At 40.8% G+C, this 19334-nt stretch overlaps 1 protein-coding gene across 6 annotated transcripts in view; it reads right to left on the bottom strand.

Annotated features, from left to right (window-relative positions):
* Window positions 1-714: 714 nt before the first annotated feature.
* Window positions 715-19334, bottom strand: part of RABGAP1L (RAB GTPase activating protein 1 like) — a 657985-nt gene continuing 639365 nt past the window's right edge. For all 6 annotated transcript variants that reach the window (XM_065936086.1, XM_065936090.1, XM_065936093.1 and 3 more), the window contains 5 exons: window positions 15459-15563; window positions 13070-13153; window positions 9648-9719; window positions 7127-7324; window positions 715-5787 (listed from right to left, as the gene is read on the bottom strand). In XM_065936086.1, coding sequence (XP_065792158.1) covers window positions 5635-5787; window positions 7127-7324; window positions 9648-9719; window positions 13070-13153; window positions 15459-15563 — 612 coding nt within the window. In that variant the 3' untranslated portion in view covers window positions 715-5634. The remainder of the gene's footprint in view (window positions 5788-7126; window positions 7325-9647; window positions 9720-13069; window positions 13154-15458; window positions 15564-19334) is intronic.

Genomic DNA, 19334 nt, shown 5'->3' with positions numbered 1-19334 from the left:
CAAATTAGAACCCAGTGCAAATCGTAATTTTCTGTACCCTGCCTCCACTTCAGGAGAGCCTATGGAGTTTTCAAAGTTCTGCCTTAATTACGTGATGTCATCCACTGGATTGTTCTCTGAAAGATGAGCAGCAGCCACCCAATCCAATATTAGCCAATCAGATTGTTGCAAGATTTTGAATTGGGACACTGAGATGCCAGTCCATCTCTGCTGGTCAGTTGAAGACAGGGCATATAAACCTGGAGGTTACACACTTTGAAGCAGAGGGGGCCTCTTTTCAGAGGCAGCAGCAGCAGCAGCAGCAAAGCGTCACCTGTCAAGACAAGCAGAAGAGTGATTATGAGAACAATTGTTCACATTCCAGCCCCTTGTCCCTGTGCCTCTTCAGGCCCAACAGTTTGGCCTTTGGTATGATGAGCTAAATATACTTCTTCCCTTTTAATGAACTACCTTATTACTACTAGGTTAGCTTGAGAGAGTTTGTTACTTGCAACCAAGGAATCCTTACAGAGAGGCACACAGGGCACTTGGCTGTGCCTCTGCACAGGATATCGTCTTGCAGGGAATCACCCAGAGCAAACTCCTATTTATTTCTCCTTGCTACAAGGACTAGAGTCTAGTACCAGATAAGAAGCTTTTCACCAACGCCAGGTTCAGATGATTCAGATAAAGTCAGCTAGAAAAAAAATCAAAAAGACATAGATGGATTTTAGAACAAATGTTTATTACTGCTTAATGGGGCCAAAGGGGCAACACAAAGCATTGAGAACATCACTGGCTCACAAAAACAGTCACTTGCTACCTTCTCGGTTGCATTTGTTTATTTCACAAGGCTTCATTCACACATGAAAACAAGATAGTAATCCAATTCAAGTTCATAACAATTATAAAAGTAAACATTTGTTGGGACAATGTACAATAAATTGCACTTTTCTTAACAAGCATTACATTTACATTTATAGAGTGTACTATACATAATACATGGAATAATGGAAACATCTAATTGGTCAGTTGATAGAGGAGAGAGGCTGCTCAGTAATTTCTTTCGTAGTCAATTAGCACTGTTTGAGCTAATCAACTCCTTTATTCTGGAACCTGTTTTCATTGGAGAAGCCATGGGCAAAATGATAGAATTCGTAAAAACAGATGGCATAGAATTTCTACTACCTCCTCAGCAAGGGAAAGGTAGGAGTTGAAAGAAATGAAGTGAGGCTGACTGAGAAACTTTCTTTCTTATTTGAATTAAGGATCCATACATTATGCATAATACCAAAAATAGAGAAACTGATGCAAAGGCTATTACGATCTTGGATTCTGGGACCAATTCCAGGCTTTATTCTTGTGCTTTCATGACACCAGAGTCTTGACAAATTTATGTCCTTGTCATTCAGTTTCCTATATTTTATTCCATATATAATATATAGTTATTAAAAGTTACATTTCAACAGAAAAGATTTTACATGTTAATTTATTGCCAATGAAAAAGGAAGGTAACTTAAAATATTCATTTTCTACTCAATGATTCTTTTTTTAAAAAGTTTCCAGAATACCACTAATGAAAAACCAGGGGTGGAGGCAGGGAGAGTGGGACACATTGATGAAGATGTTTTTATAGCAGGGAGCAAACACACTTGTAGCCAAGCTTGACATGTCGTCTTTTAGATGGGCTAAGACAGGAATGTCTGACAGCTGACTAGTCACTAAGCTACTCATAAACATCCACTTTTCTCCTTACAACTCAAGATGATCATTTCCTATCGAGTGCAGCCCACATGCAAGTTTTAGCTCTTGAAAGATAAGACAATCCCTAAGGGCTCTGCCTGTGTTACATGGAAGCCACTATGAGACAGGAAGATGTTCTGGAGCAGTTCCAGTTCAATGTGACCATCAGCATGGCAACTAGAGGGCAAGAGTTTTGTATCTGGTAGTAGGAAACACAGGCCGCCGAGCTGGGTGTGGCCTTCTGTATCTGATCACCATGTGCATATTCAGTTGAATGGTACCAGGGTATACCAAAGAGGCAGGGATACGCCTATAAAATTATACCAATCACCAATCACACACAAATCTCACAGCATTCAGATCAAACAATAGTTTGTTCATGCTCTCATTTACCTATACTTGAAGCAAGAGAAGAATTTTTTTTTTAAGAGTAAGTTATACCACAGAATTATCTTACTAAGTAAAAGTGTTCTGTGCCAGAGAGAGAAAATATTCACTTTTTAAAAGCTTCTTTTTCCTTAACACAATCATGAAATTGGACAACCAGCTTACCAGAATAATTAGTAGACTGATCTCAACTAAAGAAAAAAAAAAACTCAATCCCTTACATTGTTACATATGTGATTCTTATCCTCAGAAATGAATTCGTTCCTTTAAGGATCTCTCATCTCTTGTGCCCTAAATTGTGTATTTTCTTGTTTCTCTCACTTCAGCTAGGAAATGAAGCCACTAGTTATCAACTGGAAAGTATTTTAGGAAAATGGAGTAAGGGTTTGAGAAACAAATGTTAATACATAGTATAAGAGGATGAAAGTTTCAAAAACAATGAAACCAGATAAATACTATTAAATATCCCAACATCAGTACAAAGATTACATTTCTACTTTATTATGGAAATTTTAAGAAAGCCAATGAAGAACAGACCACGAACTAAATAGTTGGGAGAGGGATGGAGAATTATTGGTTGCATGGAAAGGTAGGCCATAGGCCTATGTGACATTCCTATTAGTGTTTCTGATAGGCACTCATATACAGAACATTAGGTAACTGAGAATTTCTTTGCATTAAATTATATGAAACTAAATATAACCAAATTGTGCCATGGCTCAGGATGTGGGAAGCTAGAAACCATATGCAGTGAAAAATTCAACTTGGTTTCTTTCAGTTCTAAGGAATGTGTTAAGATTCTCAAGATATAAAAGCTAATGACTGAATTATCAAATTGAACTTCATTCTCTTATATTGAAGAATTTAATGAAAGGAGAACTCTTCACTTTTCAGAATGCTGCAAATGTTGGATTTTTGGAGGAATGTTTTATACAAGATGAAAAACATTCTGAAATATTTGAAATTTTCCTGGATATTTGAGCTGGTGAACCTCTTTCTAAAATCAAAAGAAGAATATGAATTCTCAAATATACTTCAAGATAAATTAAAACTAGCAGATACTTAATGCTGGAATGCATGAAACAATATATGTTGAAAGGCATATGGTCTGGGATAGTGCTATTGTAACATTGTATGAATAATATCATATACCAACTTTTGAATTTTCTTTCTTTCTGTATTTGCTATTGCTACTCACCCATAGGCATTGTAGTGAGGGACAGTGTAGACTATGATACTAATACACATATCCAAGTATGATGTGGAACTGGAGGAGGAAAAAAAAAAATCTATAGATGGCCATTATAATCTGTTAAAAAGAGTTAAAATGCAACAGATTAAATGTTTACAATGTTTGTACTTGGTGATTTTGTTTAAAGAAGCCAATGTTAGGGGCTAAAAAACTGAGCCAGGTCTACAGGTAAGAACTGAACCTAGTTCTCTCTCAACTACCCTTTAAGGAAAAGTATGCAACTTAGGCATTCTGTGAAATGTAAAAAGAGCTCTGTACAGTAGAATTACGAGATTCACAAAACACAAAAGAACATCCTTAATTTAGCTAGCCATCTGATAAGGCAACTTGTACAAGGCTTCTTGGGATCAAAGCATAAAGTACCAGAAAAGCTAACAAATTTTACTAAATGATTTACAAAAACAAGTACCAAGATGCAATTTTCTAGCCATTATATTTTACAAAAAAAAATATTAACTTTTCTAAACCACCACATAGGGAATGTTAAAGTCAACACATACTCAGAATGCTGAGTTATTTTCCTTTGGGGTGAAAGGAAATGAAAACTATGATGAAAGATGTCAGGACGAAAAACAAAAAAGGAATTCTGTAAGAAAAGTATTATTTGATGAGTGTAATGAAAGATAACAAACAACCACATCAATTTTATGGGCTATAGATGATACGAACACTTACCGATGAGGGGAACTTCACTTTTTAGAGTTTAATGATTATTTTAGAGGAGAGGATCCACCATGAGTAACTTGTAGTGCATGCTCCTGGACTTGAGATGGCTCTTACATGATTTTTACTTCCAAGAGTGTGTTACTTTTAACTGCAACATATGGCACAAATGAGAGTCACTCTGCCACTACAGGGTTTAAGATCCTCTGCAAAGAACATGTTCAACAGTGAAGCCAAGGATGGGCATCAGTAAATGTTACTGTACACAGACGACAGTAGTTTGGTTGACATAAAAGGACCGAAGGCCTCCAAAACAGCTTAAAAAAATGGGAAAATTGGTTTTTCCCTTACCAAAGGATTTCCTGCAAAGACTATTTATAAAGACATGTAAAATATAATTGAAAAAAATATTTCCATCAACTTTTACACAATAGCTTTGCCTTTCCATGAGATAAGTATTTCTATAAAGGTTTTATATGCAATTGAAAATGTTACAAATGCATTTGCATTTCTTCATCTAGGGGTACCAAGGGCACATTCTTAGGAAGCTACAGAACTCAGAAAAAGGGGCCTAGTATTAAATTAAGGTGATATGAAGCTGACCTCTATTTCCCATTTCATAACTTTAACAAAGTTAGAGTATATTAGTGTTTCCTTCGCAAAGTATATGTCAACATTAAACAAATACTCTGTCCCTGGTTCTACATTCCATTCTAAGCACAGTAACTGTTCCTGGGCCTTTTCAGGCTTCTCTGGTAAAGGTCTCCTAAAGATGAAACTCGTAATATCCACTTCTGACTTCACATTTGCCAGAAGGCACAACTGTATTCTTACTTAAGAACTTGTGATTCTCCTGTGGAATTCTGAAAAGGACCTGTTAGGAGACCAAGACCAAAGTGATTTATTTTATCCTGCGTTTATAAAAACCTCAGTTCTTTTTTATCTACTGTGTGTTCTCAATAGCCTATCTTATTCCATGGTTCTTGGCACTTAATTTCCAGATGTACCTCACAGAAAATAAAAATAAACTAATTCTCTTTGGGAACTGTCCGACCCCAGATCTGTTCTTTCCTTCGGATAGGTTTATCGCTGTCCAGGGAATCACTTTCAAGAGGAAACCTGACGGTCATGGCTGGCCCCACAGTGTGCTTTATCTGAATAAGTCCTGAAAAGTTACATGGTTTTGGTTTCAATCTTTTTTTTTTTTTGCTGTGACAAATATCTTCCTATCAATTCAACCTTGGAATAAAAGACATCTCCATTTTCATGTAAGATAAAAATAATTATGAATAATTAGTTCTAAATAAAAAGCATTTAGCTCTGAATTACTTATTTCCAACCAGACATCAGGCATATAAAATAATGTGTAATAATACTAGGATGGATCGGAACACGGCCTTCCATGAAGCACAAACACAGGTATTCAACATAAATCAGGTTAATTTAAGTAACACCCCTTTGAAAAGTGTCATTCGAGAAAGATTGAGAGCTACTGAAAGATCCTGGCTTGCTTTCTGGCCTCCTTCCCTTCCTTTCAAAGGGACACCAGGACTCTCCCTGGGTTTCCGTCGCTTTGATCGTTGTGCTCCTGTGCTTGGGTGAGGCTGGAACTATGTGCTCTCCTTGGGGGGCTGGGTGGCCTGTGGCGGCTGCAGCGGCTGCGTGCCCGTGGCCGTTTTGATAGAGTTCAGGGTTTTGCTAAACCAAGAGTTTTTTGCAGCTTGGATTTCATTCATAAGGGCTCCTCTCTGATGTTCAAGTTCCTAATTAAAGAAAGAAAGTTATCTGAGTTATATAAATGTTTTTTCTCCGCCAAAAATAAAATCAAGAGTGCAGCTTTTTGGAATCCACATAGCCGTAGTTTTCATCCTACACACCCAGGTGAGATTTAGTTGGCTTCTGAATGCAAGAAAAAAAAAATGTAGAGCTAAAAGAGTTACCACTAAAACCCAGAATCTGTGCTTTCTCTGATCCGTGACAGGAAACCTCATTTTACCCTTTCCTCTCCCTTGCAATTTAGGTCCAATTTAGGCTGCAACCTGAGAGAAGATGTTTAAAACCACAGGTAAACATAAGCATATGGATGGAAAGAAGTTTTACTGATAGTGTGAGCATGAACGAGTTCTGGGTCCCAACACACAGCCTTGGCCCTGAGAATGTACAAGGTCTGGTGCAGAAAGTTCAGGATCATTAGTGTGGTGCAGTGGAGGCCATGGCAGGACACAGTGAGGGTGAGGATCACTGGTAGAAGGAAATGGGAGCAGTCCATCAGAAGCCAGGACTGTTTTCCTAATTCTGATATCCTCCAAAGTGGAATGGATTATGGGGAAAGGGATTTGGCAAAATCAGGTAAAGATGAAAAGGGACTCCAAAGAAAAGAATGGCCGTCAGCCAACATTCAACTGTTAGAGCGAGGAGAGCAGGAGGGGTGTGGCTTTTCAACTCTAAGCATCAGCTAAGTGACCAAGTTCAATGCGAAAGAACCATGGCAAAAAATCTCAGGTTAAACTAAAAAGGCATATGCTTAAGTTCCCATAAGGGAGGGAGGGAGGGAGGGTGTGTGTTGTGAAATTTAATTATTAAAAATTTATTTACAACTATGTGTTTATTTTTGTTTCGTTGCTCAGTTGTGTCCGACTCTCTGCAACCCCACAGACAGCTGCATGCCAAGCTTCCCTGTCCTTCACTATATCCTAGAGTTTGCTCAAACTCATATCCATTGAGTTGGTGATGCCATCCAACCATCTCATCCTCTATCGTCCCCTTCTCCTCCTGCCCTCAATCTTTCCAAGCATCAGGGTCTTTTCCAATGAGTTGGCTCTTTGCATCAGGTGGCCCAAGTATTAGAGCTTCAGTTTCAGCATCAGTCCGTCCAATGAATATTCAGGGTTGATTTCCTTTAGGATTGACTGGTTTATATCAGTGTTTAAAAGTGATGTAAAATACAACTCATTAGTGGGCAGAAAATGTACTCATCATATACGGTATGAATTGTGAACATTCCATGATTCTAAGCTTGATGGGTATATTCTACAGTCCTAGAATATCCTGGGCCACTGACTTTAATTTTTCTTCTTATCGGTCTTTTATCAAATCACCAACCTGGATTTTACACTTGGCCTCCACCAGCTGCAGTTTGGTCTGTGCCAATTCCAGCTCCATCTCCCTCAGCTGCTTCTTAAGAGAGTCCTTCTCGTCATCCGATTCCATCCCCTGGTCCTCTCTGCTTATGGCCGCTACTTTCAAAGCACCCTCCTTGCTGAAAATGTCACTGCAGTGTTTACAGGCCATCATTTTACCCTGAAATACCCAAAAGAGATAACCAGTATCAAACTGTATTTCATAACATATATCATGTCCTGAGACACTGTGATAGGATTTTTCTTTAGACACTGCTTCTGGTCATGAAATGAAGGCCCATTTATGAAAGTATTTTTCTTGGGCTATGACCAAAATTGTTAAAATCAGCACAAAACCCAACTATCGAAGACAGGTGCTACTTTTTCTTCAAGTGTCTATAGAAAAAGTCTGGAGACAGGAAGTGTTATAGCACTTTCTTGAATATGTTCTAGAAATTTTATTCTACCATTATCCTTACTGGATGCCAAGCCCATGGCATATACTCTATGTGCATTAATTACTTCATTTAACCCTAGAGCTACCATATGATTAGGTACTATTATCATCCCCATCTACAAATGAAGAAGCTCAAAGAGTACAAGTAAACTTGCCTATGGTAGACAAGGAAGGTCATTATGAGTAACCTAAGTCTACCCTAGCAACAAACAAGTACTGCGTTGGCCAAAAAGTTCATTTGGGTTATTCCATAAGATGGTATAGACGTACCTGAACGAATTTTTTGGCCAACTCAAGATATGTCCTTTTGTTCAACTTTAAGGAAAGATGGTCATTATTGTTTAAGGTGATAAAAGTCATTGGGTTACATGCCTGGATTGTCAATCAAGCAGAGAGCACTGAACACTAGCAACAATGGAACTGCTGTTTTCTTAAAATATCTTCAAAAAATTTAGAGATAAGGGATATTATAGAACATTTCTATTTTGATGCCCTACTGTTACAAGCTCAGCACTCGCCATAACCATGCTCCTCTCTTCACACACACACAAAGTAACCATGCTCACACTTCTGTGTCACCGTGCATAACCCCACCATGTAGGCCTAAAGGCTTTGGTATCATCTTTAGCTGCTTCTTCATTCCACTGGTCATTAAATTCTTTCTCTGGTATGTCCAAGCATGTCTCCCAGGCCCAAAGCCCCAAAAGTCACCTTCCCAGAGCAAGGTTCAGATTTTTCAGTTCTCATGTCTCAGATTTTCAGGTTATAACTTATAAAATATGTATTCTTTGAGCATTTATTGTGTGCCAAGTTCTAGACTAAGCACTTTATATACATCATCTTATTTAATCTTCAAAATGACCTTATGAGGTAGGTAATACCTCTAGTTTATGGAGCACAAAATAAAGCTGTGCTTAGCTGCTCAGTCATAGCCAACTCTTTGCAACCACAAGGGCCGTAGCCCCCCAGGCTCCTCTGTCCATGGGGATTCTCCAGGCAAGAGTACTGGAGTGGGTTGCCATGCCCTCCTCCAGGGGATCTTCGTAACCAGGGATCAAACCCACATCTCCCGCGTTGCAAGTGGATTCTTTACCATCTGAGTTGAGGTTAAAAAACTTGTCAAGCTGTTAAATGATATGCGAAAGTGCCTAGAATGCATTTACTTACTAGCACTGTATAAACCTGAATATATTCAAATTGAATTGCATCAGGTTTCTCTAACACTGGTCCCAAGAGTGGGCTGTGCCAACGCTGCTGCTTAAAGAATACCAATCCACTTAGTTTATTCCTGGTTCTGTAGAATAAGCTATCGCTTTTTTTCAAATAGAAAAGAAACACAAGTAGTTCTACCACGAGGGGGCAGCATATAAATAAGTGTGACTCTGTGACCCCCATGGACTGTAGCCCACCAGGCTCCTCTGTCCATGGAATTCTCCAGGCAAGAGTCCTGGAGTGGGCTGCCATTCCCTTCCCCAAGGGAATCTTCCTGACCCAGGGATTAGAACTCGGGTCTTCTGCATTGCAGGCAGATTCTTCACTGTCTGAGCCACCAGGGAAGCCCTATAAGTGCTTCGGGTTTTCCTTGCATCTCTAAAGCACTGGTGGAAGAATCCACCTCCAGCTGAGTTCTACACTGCCCATGGTGTCTCCTGTCTAACAGAGTGATGGGATGGTCCTGCTGGGCCGCACACTGACGTCACATCAACACAGGCACAGTTGGGATGCCGGCTTCAGAGGGTTCCCAGGTTGCCAACACGCAAGAGAGCTCAGGGGCCTCGTGTGCCAAGGCTGAAATCTAGCCTCTTTTCCTGTTACTGTCTCTGACAGCCCACAAGGGTTATGGGCTTTCGGCTGGCCCACATCCCAGTCCAAGGGTGAATCCTATTCTCCATAATTCCTAAATCCTTTGTAACAAAGGTGGGGCAGGGACTGGATTTACAGGCTGTCCTGCCTGTGGTGTGTCATCATATACTGGGATCAGGCGCTCACTTAAGATGACATGAACTGGGAAGACACTGCATCACAGAACCGTCTCATTCTTCCTCACCTTTACCACTTCCAGCTCCTCCTTGCTGGCTGCTTGCTGTTTCTCCAGTCGGGTACTCAACTGGGAACAGATCTAAGAGAAAGAAAAGAGCTGCTTTATTAGAAAGTAGAACAACTCACGTGGCATGTGCACATAGCTGTTTATTCACTCTAGCGTCTCTGACACTAGAAGAAATTTTGCAAATTTGCCCGTCATTCCCACAATGAGCAGCAGAAAGCCTAAGCCTGCTCTGTGTGTAAAGCACATTTCTATCTCAGTCAGCAGAAAAAACACAGGGGATGAGTTTGATTTATGTCTGTCACTAGTTTTCGTGACTGGTTCCAGAGAATTCCTGTCCTCACTTTGGAATCAATCTGTGGAATCTTGCTGACTGTCTACTTCGGGCAAGGTACTATCCTAGGAATCTGATGAAAAGAATTCTGAATCAAAGATGTCCCCTGTCTGCTGCAACACAAAGAGTTTCTGTTTCCAATCACAAAAGTTTCTTTAGGAAGTGGCAGAGTGAATTTTTTAGAAGTTAAAATGAACAGAAAGTAATAGAGACTTAAAACTTGAAACAAGAGGTTTGGCAACATAGCATAAAATAAAATGCCTGGAAGTCTAGCTCTATGACTTCCTAGCACGGTGTCCTTGGGTGTATTCACTCATCTTTCTAAGCCTCAGTTTCTTCATGACTGAAAAGTACTGTGCTGTGATAATCACTGGGAAAGAAAATGTACATAAAGGGTTTAGTATAGGACCATTAAATAACCTCATTATTCTGATTCTGAAACAAGGTGCAAACAAGCACAGGGAACAGAGAGAAATAAGTGCTTTCAAAGTCCCCCAAATTATAAATGTGTGTGTGTGTGCATGCACGTGCGTGCGTGTGTGTATGTGTATATACACTGAGAGAGACTGACCACACAGATATATATATATATCATGTCTGACTCTTTGCGGTCCCATGGACTGTAGCCCGCCAGGCTCCTCTGTCCATGGAATTTTCCAGGCAAGATTACTGGAGTGGGTTCCTCCTCCAGGGGATCTGCCCAATCCAGGGATTGAACCTGTGTCTCTTGCATCTCCTGCATTGACAGGTGGATTCTTTATCACTGTGCCACCTAGAAAGCCCTATATATACTATGTATATATACATATAAAACTGGAAGGTCAAGTCTTACTATGCCTGAGTGACGTAAGAACATTTTATTTTGGGAAAAAAATGGAATAAAACATTTAGGGGATGTCAAATTTTCAAATGCAATCTGGACTAAACACATAAAAGGTCTACCTCTATTATCAAAACAGACACTTAAAAAAATCCCTGTCTATAGTTTCAGAGATCAGAACTTGTTGAGTTCAGTCTCTAGTTTCTCCAGATCCAGGCCTGGAAACAATACGCAGGACTGTGCTGGCTGACGTTAAAAGGAAGCAATCTCTCTAGCAATTCTGGAAAACCATAAACCATTTTAAATAAGCCCAAACCTTCTGAAATGTAGCCAATAGTAGCCAATTCCAACTACAGAATGCATTTGGATTATATGTTTAATTATCTTCAAAGAGATGGGTCTGTTGCTTGAAGTGCTTGCCAGATAACATTCAAGAATCGTCCCAAGGACTGCTCTTTGAAAAGTGCTGCATATGGAGGCCACCTATGGCCTAATGTGATGGAAAAAATGCATCTGCAGTGATGACAAGCACGTGGTCTTTGATGATCTTCGTACTGCTTAATATCTAACCAGTCCTTCTCCTAGTTGTCCAAATTCAACATTTCCTTATTAACTCTCTTGTATTTCTTGTTTCTCCATTGTCACTACTATTTATTGTAGTTCAGGACCCTGTTTTGTCTCAGTTGGCCTCTTACTGCTCTGTGCCTTTCTTTGCCTGTACATCTCTCCACTTGTTTCCACATCTCTCCCTGCGACCGAGTAGTACCAGTTCCATGTTCTCAGTCATGCCACTGTCCTGCTACAAACAGAATGAAATCCAAACTCCTCAGCCTGTCCCTGAAGACCTTTCTTGACATTGGCCCCAACTCATCTTTGCTTTTCTTGCATACTTGAAACTCTTGCTAAACAAAACTGTCACTAATCAACCTGCCATGCCTTTGCACATGCTTTTTCAACCTTTCCAACATTTCCAGCCTTTCCTTCTCTATCTCCAGATGCCTGAACCTGACCGTATCTTTGAAGCACAACTCAAATCACTCCCTTCTCCCATACATAATTCCCTCTCCTCTTAATTATGGCCAAGTTTTACCTATTACAAGATTAGCTTCCAGAGAAGAAAAACTGGATCAATTTCTCTTTTATTCCTCTAAAGTATCAAACCTCACATGCAGCAGGCATTAAATAAACATATTTTGATTATATATATGTATAGATAAATAAGCATATAAACAGATTATAAAACAGAGTAAGATAGATTTGAAGCCTTAGTTCTAAGGAGTCTTCCACGAAAGGGGAGAATCCTTATGGAAAGATAGTCATAACAAAAAATGAACTAGTTTTCCTCAAAAAGCATGAACAATATGACTGACATTTTTATTTATATATCAATAGCAACAAAGCATACTCAGTGTATTAAGTGATTCTTTCTAGTTGGAAGGATTAAGGGAGGTTTGTTTTGTGTTTTTCTGCACTTCCACAAGGGACATACATTTTATTTACAAGCAAAAAACCACTTTTTAAAAAAGTAAGACTTAGACTTCCAACTCTTTTGTGAAACAGGAGACCCTAGGGAAATTTCTGGGTAAGTAGGTGGCATATGGTGCCTTAATAATTTGAGAAAGCTGAACTTGAACAGTCTAGTCAGGGTCTTATGACAACAAGCAGATTCCTGGCTGTGCCCCAGCCTAACCAGCAGGGACCACAGGAGCTGGAATGGAGGCTTTCTGGTCTTATGATGAGACCAGCAACATCCTCAAGGAGACCAGCTACCCCCCACCCCGCCCCACCACCATTAAAACATCATTTTAAGGTTCACAAGAGGTTTCCTGCTAGGCACTAGCCTCTGTTGGGAAAGGCCACACAGGCATGTGCGGACAAGAGCTCTCGTGTTCTCCACTGTGACAGCAAAGGACGTACAGATCTCCTAGCTGTGCAAATGCTAACTTCTAGTGCTTGGCAAATGTGATCTATTGGAAATTAGCTTCTGAGTAAGGCAGAGACAGGATCCCAATGGTAATAAGATTCTCATTCCTCTAAATCTATCAAACATTGAAAACAACCAACAGATTGTTTTGCTCAATTAAACTTCCCATGTTATCAGCAAGCATGTCTAACCACTGTCTGTTTCAGAGGAGAAAATGAGCCAACAAATATAATCCATGCAGTGCAGCGACTATTCAGGAAACTCTAAAAACAAACAAACAAAATTTCCTCAAAGATAAGAGCGAAACAAATACTTCTACAGTGATTAAGCCCACGGGGGCACATTACCTGTTTATATTCGGCAATGATAGCTGTAGTCTTCTTGATTTCATATTCCGCCTTCTCTAGCTGTTTCCTGAAGACTTCTTTTAGCTATAAAGAGTAAGAATGAGAAACATCAAGACTCAGTCAAAATCTTTACATATTTCCACCAATATCCATATTCAAGTCTGCCTGATTCCAAGTCAACAACGATGTAAACAACTGTTGAATAAGGGTCCATTCAGAAGCTATCTTTATTCTCATGAGTCTAAAACAAAAAACACCAAGGCAAACACTGCATGTGCTCTCGATGCTCTGACACAGACTACTGAAAAAACATTTTAGGCCTTCTTTCTCATTTCATATTGATTCTGTTGTTACCTCTCTGGAGGAAGGAACAAGAGGCTTTTGGGACTGGAGTCAGAAATAGAGATGCGAACTAAAGAAACACTGACTTTAGAAGTTAAAGTGACATATACGATGCAGTACTTGTTACAGTCACAGAAATACTAAATTATGAATGCTGAACCTGAAACCACAGTTATTTCTATAGCTTGGCAGCTCAAGAAGAAGGTTAGAGCAATGAAAAGGCTTAGATGTTACCAGATAAAAGGGAAAGAATTCAATTCTCCCAAGATGACCAAACAAAACCCAACCCTGGTTAATCTGCAAGTACACAATGAGAAAACAATTGGTGAATTCTGTTTTGCAGCATCCCAAAATATGAATGGAGGATACTCGGTACTTTCAAATTCACAAGTTATTGAAATTGATAGCTGCACTTCTCATTAGAAGATTTGGGAGTCTCTTCATATTTGCTACATTCTAAAATTTTAAGAGCATTTGCAGGTTATACTGATTCAAACTTATTTGTTTTTATTGGTCTCCGTTCTTTATCTTCCATAATTCAAGGACATCAACCATGCCCTTTGTCCCTTCTGCCATAATGCTCCACTGACTCAGGGTCAACTTAGGTAGCTGAGAGGCTTTGAGTAAGTTCACTCAGTTTCTCTAAGTTGTAGTTAACTCATTTGACAAATGAGAATAATCTCTATCTCACAAGGGAACCATAATTAAAACAGGATACACACACACACAAAGGGAAAATCATGGATTAAATTCCTTTGTTAATAGCTTTGTTCTTTACCTAAAGTACTGAAGTGGGCCCTCAAAAAGCACGAAATAAAGAAAAGAGTAAAACCCATCAAAATGCCAAGATCAAACCAGATAATCAGCCCCTGAATATTTTTGATTACATTAAAAAAAAAAAATTCCTGGTCCACTGTAATTGCCAAAACATTTCATTATTTAGGAGAGAAAAATGAAAATCATGGAATACTTTTTATAAATTCTGGAGGATGCCAAATAACACATCCCTTCATTAGTAACTTTACTGGAACTTTTGCTGGTTGCTTGGAAGGAGGTCTTTGAAATGCTTTGTGTTCTGTTTTATATTTAGTATTATTGATGTCTCCGAATGAGACTCATTAAAATAACTGAGCTAATCGTGCCTGGCTGGGACAGAGATGGAGACCACGGGTGAAGCAGCCTGCTCCTCCTTAGGGAAGCCGGAAGCTCTGACTCCAGCTGTCACGGTCACCTCTGGGGCTCCTTGGCAATGGCATGTCTTCCAGCTGATCACCCTCACCACTCACATGAAGACAGGAGGGAGCTAACTTCAAGGCTGGTTCCCAAAGGGATTCTTTCTATTCCCTCAGAGAATACAATTTGAGAGTTCTGCCAGGAACAGAAATGTTGGTGCTCCTTCTTCAAAGTCATCAATCCAGAAAATGAAGCGTGACTGATGGAGGCAAATCTCAGCAGAGATCTCTGTAGGCATCTGGCTTAACGATCCTCATAAATGACTTCAGAGAAGTCAGTCATCTTGGAGATGCGACACGAAATTTACAGATTTGTCACAGCTCTTGGGTCATAATTCCAAGTTCTTAAACTTTGAGAAGACTTCACGCTCTTGCTAGACATCTCAGTGAAGGCAAATTCCTGAAAGCTGCTCCAGGGTGGAAATGCTGCCACCTCTCCTAACACCCTTCAGGAGAAATGACTCAGTGCTACTCACATGTACCGCTTCAGAACCAGCCTTGATTTAGAACGAATTTAACTTTACTTCCTATTTAACTGATGCTGGGAAAGACTGAAGGCAGGAGGAGAAGGGGACGACAGAGGATGAGATGGCTGGATGGCATCACCGACTCAATGGATATGAGTTTGAGCAAGCTCTGAGAGATGGTGAGGGACAGGGAAGCCTGGCGTGCTGCAGTCCATGGGGTTGCAAAGAGACACGACTGAGCGACTGAACAACAACAACAACTTTACTTCTTGTTTATAGTGTTAATCAAGCCCAGGAACCAATGCACCTGCATGAAGACCAGTTACCCATCCCCCGCATGCCTGTTACCTGAGCCGTCTCTTCCTCCTGCTTCCTCTTCTCTTCTTCGGTCTCCACCAGCCTCTGTTTGGTCAAGAGAAGCTCCTTATTCAGCACGTCTGCCTTGTCTTCTGCCTGCAAATCAGAGCACATTAGTCATGAGAAAGGTGAAGAAAGCATGTACATATTTTATGGGGCAACACCCCCGGAAGCCTTTCTTCCCCTCTGGCTCACCCAGGGTGGGGGGTAGAGGTGGTTGCTTTCAATGAATGCCAACTAGCTACCGCATGCTCAGCACACATTATCTCTAATCCTAACAGCAAAAATTATTTTCCAGCTAATGAGAGCAAGATTTGAAGAGATCAAATAACTGGACTGGGACACACATCTAAGATCAGAGTCACAGTCTGAATTTGGATGTGAATGGCATGGAAGGGCATGCTCCTTCTAAGTGTTTCTTCCACATTTTCAGCAGCCACAACAGCACAGACTTTGAGGCTATAGTAGGACGAGATGAAGGGCTGGAGCCTCCCTGGGAAGCTTCTACCTGGTGATGTGTGGGGCGGAGCCAGAGAAGAGGAACAGACAGGCTGATCCATGAACCAGTTAGGTGAGAAAGTTTAAAGATCAGCTGAGGGAACCTGGCCCACCAGGCTACTCAGAACAGCAGGAAGTACAATAAGGAGAAATGAAGACCAAAAACCCATAACAGGGACAGCCCAGAGACAAACTGAAATAAGGACCAAGAATCCAGGCACACAAGACCGTATTTCTAGAACAGCCAAGAAAACTCAGAGAGGGTGCTCTGCTCTTAGTTTGGATACAGAGCCAAACTTCACTGTGAAAGCAGTGTGTGTGTGTGTACATTTAACTTAGTTAACGTGTGTCTGCCTGCCTTACACATTAGGGTCCTTACCTCACCCTTTAGGTCTTGGCTTCAAGCTTACTTCTGCAGATACAGGGTGGCCTCAGCCCTGTCCCACTCAGCCCATCCGAATCAGTTCCCCACCCTCATCTAAACTTGTATTTCCCCTGGTAGCACTTGCCCCGATCTAGAGTGATAAACTGTGTGTGTGACGTGTGTGCCTGGCCCACTTGGCTGCAAGCTCTAGGAGGCAGGAACCCTCTTTCCTGCGCTCATCACTATACCCCCAGCACCAAGCCCAGGACCGGAACAGAGCTCATGCTCCATAAGTGATTACTGAGTGAATGGACGTGGTTCTCTGAGTTATCAGAGAAGCAGACTTGCGGAAGGGGGCCACGGGATGAGTTCAGCAGAGAAAATGACAGACACTGAATACAGGCAGCTTTCTGAAGAAGCCGTCCCTGGCTGACAGCAGCAAAACGCTGTCTAAGTCATTGTGAAAACTGGCCAGGTGGCCCTCTGTCTGTGTTTCGCTGCATCTCCCACGTGTCCAGATGGCTGGGCCAGCACAGTCTGCTGGGTCCTGGCAGAGAAACTACCTTCCAGCGTCTCAGTTCTGTCTTCCAGTTCCTGATGTCCCCACAGCCCAGGGCTCAGAGCTGTTTTCAGATAACTTGGAACTGCCGGGTGGTTAAAGTAAAAAATTCCCTTCTGAAGACTCTGAAATTTGTTCTGATACATTAGATTTCAGGAAGAAAATCTACACGGCAAAAAACATCCTAAAAGGAGAGGTGGGCCTCAAATAAAGCAACATGTATACTGCAAGTTAAGTTTTAATAAATGGTAAGATATTAGATGATTGATACTGACTATGGACACTCAAAATTGAGAATTCTAGAGCTGCAAACTGGATGACAAGTGACCCACAAAGTGGGAGATGCTCCCCAAAGTGTCTAATGAAGGGTCTCCCAATGGCAAATCAAGAGCTTGCATTGGTGGATGCACCTCTAATTCCCTGAGAGTTTGGTTCAACTATCCTTCAGTTGTTCCACTATGGCATTAGCCTTTGAAAATATTTTTAAGTAAAAAAATTCAATTTTCTAGTGGGAAAAAAAAAATGAGGTCCTGATGGTTTCAGTGTTTAAGTGGAAGTGTTAGTGGCTCAACTGTGCCCAACTCTTTGCAACCCCATGAACTCCAGCCCGCCAGGCTCCTCTGTCCATAGCAATTCGCCAGGCAAGGATACTGGAGTGGGTTGCCAGTTCCTTCTTCAGGGAATCTTACCGACCCAGGGATCGAACCCAGGTCTCCCACACTGCAAGCAGGTTCTTTACCGTCTGAGCCACCAGGAAAGCAAAAATCATATCAGATCTGTCTCCCTAGCATGGCTGCCCACTGGTTAAGGTTCTACCCCAGAATTTCTGAGTGACAGCCTTGCTAATAAAGACGACTGCACTTTAACTTCCTCTTACTGTACCCCCAGCAGGTTCCATTTTGTAAAGAGAATGATCTTTTTAATAGCACATATCATGACACTCTGAAACAAATGTTTTCTAAGTTTGGTTTCTCAAAGGAAGATTCACTCAAACTGTGAGCCTTCTGTAAACCTCTGAAGAGTCAATGCTATCCTGACATTTAGCACCAAGCTTCTGAAATTCTGCAGCATATCTAAATGTTTACAATTTTGGAAATATCTATTAGAAAAGGGAAAAAAATCCACTTCCTTGAGGAAATTTTTAATAAACACTTAGATACATATGATGAGATGGCCTATCATTTTTATGTACACATAAAATGTACACTGCTGCACATTCTTCATGAGGCCAAGGTCAGGTGACCTCACTCTATTTCTGTTCTCAGATCTGACATCTGTAGGAGTTGCTCTGGGTTCCACATGGGAAAAGTCCCTGGAAGCTGCATCCAGAGTTTCTCCTTCAAGCTTGACAAGTGAAGTAGGGGTAATTCTGCTCATCAAAATACAACCAGATCTGAATTAACGTCCTCCTCCTTCTAAAAACAGTCTTCTGAGTCTCTGTACAGCCAACCTCTATATGCTGCTTAAGTAGAAACCATTTTAACTTTAAAGGCATCTCCAGGAACAGAATACTAAACAGACAGATATTCAAATTCTATCTTTGTGCCCAAATGATAAAACCTTCACCACAGTTTGATAAGACTGAGTGGACACTTGTCATTATCATCTTCTAATCACGGACCAACATCTCATAATGTCTTATTGATATGAAACCTTCTGAAAGTGTTAGTCTCTCGGTCATGTCCGACTATTTGTGTCTCCATGAACTACAGCCTGCCACGCTCCTCTGTCCATGGGATTCTCTAGGCAGGAATACTGGAGTGGGTTGCCATGCCCTCCTCCAGGGAATCTTTCCACCCCAGGGACCAAACCCAGGTCTCCTGCATCGCAGGCAGATTATTTACCATGTAAGCCTTCTAATTGTTATCTAACTTCTATGCCATATAATATGCAGGTCAGGAAGCAACAGTTAGAACTGGACATGAAACAGCAGACTGGTTCCAAATCGAGAAAGGGGGACGTCAAGGCTGTATATTGTCACTCTGCTTATTTAACTTATATGCAGAGTACATCATGAGAAACGCTGGGCTGGAGGAAGCACAAGCTGGAGTCAAGGGTACTGGAAGAAATATCAATAACCTCAGGTATGCAGATGACACCACCCTTACGGCAGAAAGTGAAGAAGAACCAAACAGCCTCTTGATGAAAATGAAAGAGGAGAGTGAAGAAGTTGTCTTAAAACCCAACATTCAGAAAACTAAGATCATGGCATCCGGTCCCATCACTTCATGGCAAACAGACAGGGAAAGAATGGAAACAGTGACAGACTTTATTTTGGGGGGCTCTAAAATCACTGCAGATGGTGACTACAGCCATGAAATTAAAAGACAGTTGCTCCTTGGAAGAAAAGTTATGACCAACCTAGACAGCATATTCAAAAGCAGAGACATTACTTTGCCAACAAAGGTCCATCTAGTCAAAGCTATAGTTTTTCCAGTAGTCATGT

Source organism: Muntiacus reevesi, chromosome 5 (assembly GCF_963930625.1).
Source record: "Muntiacus reevesi chromosome 5, mMunRee1.1, whole genome shotgun sequence".
NCBI lineage: Eukaryota > Metazoa > Chordata > Mammalia > Artiodactyla > Cervidae > Muntiacus > Muntiacus reevesi.
This window is presented reverse-complemented; position numbering and strand designations above follow the sequence as displayed.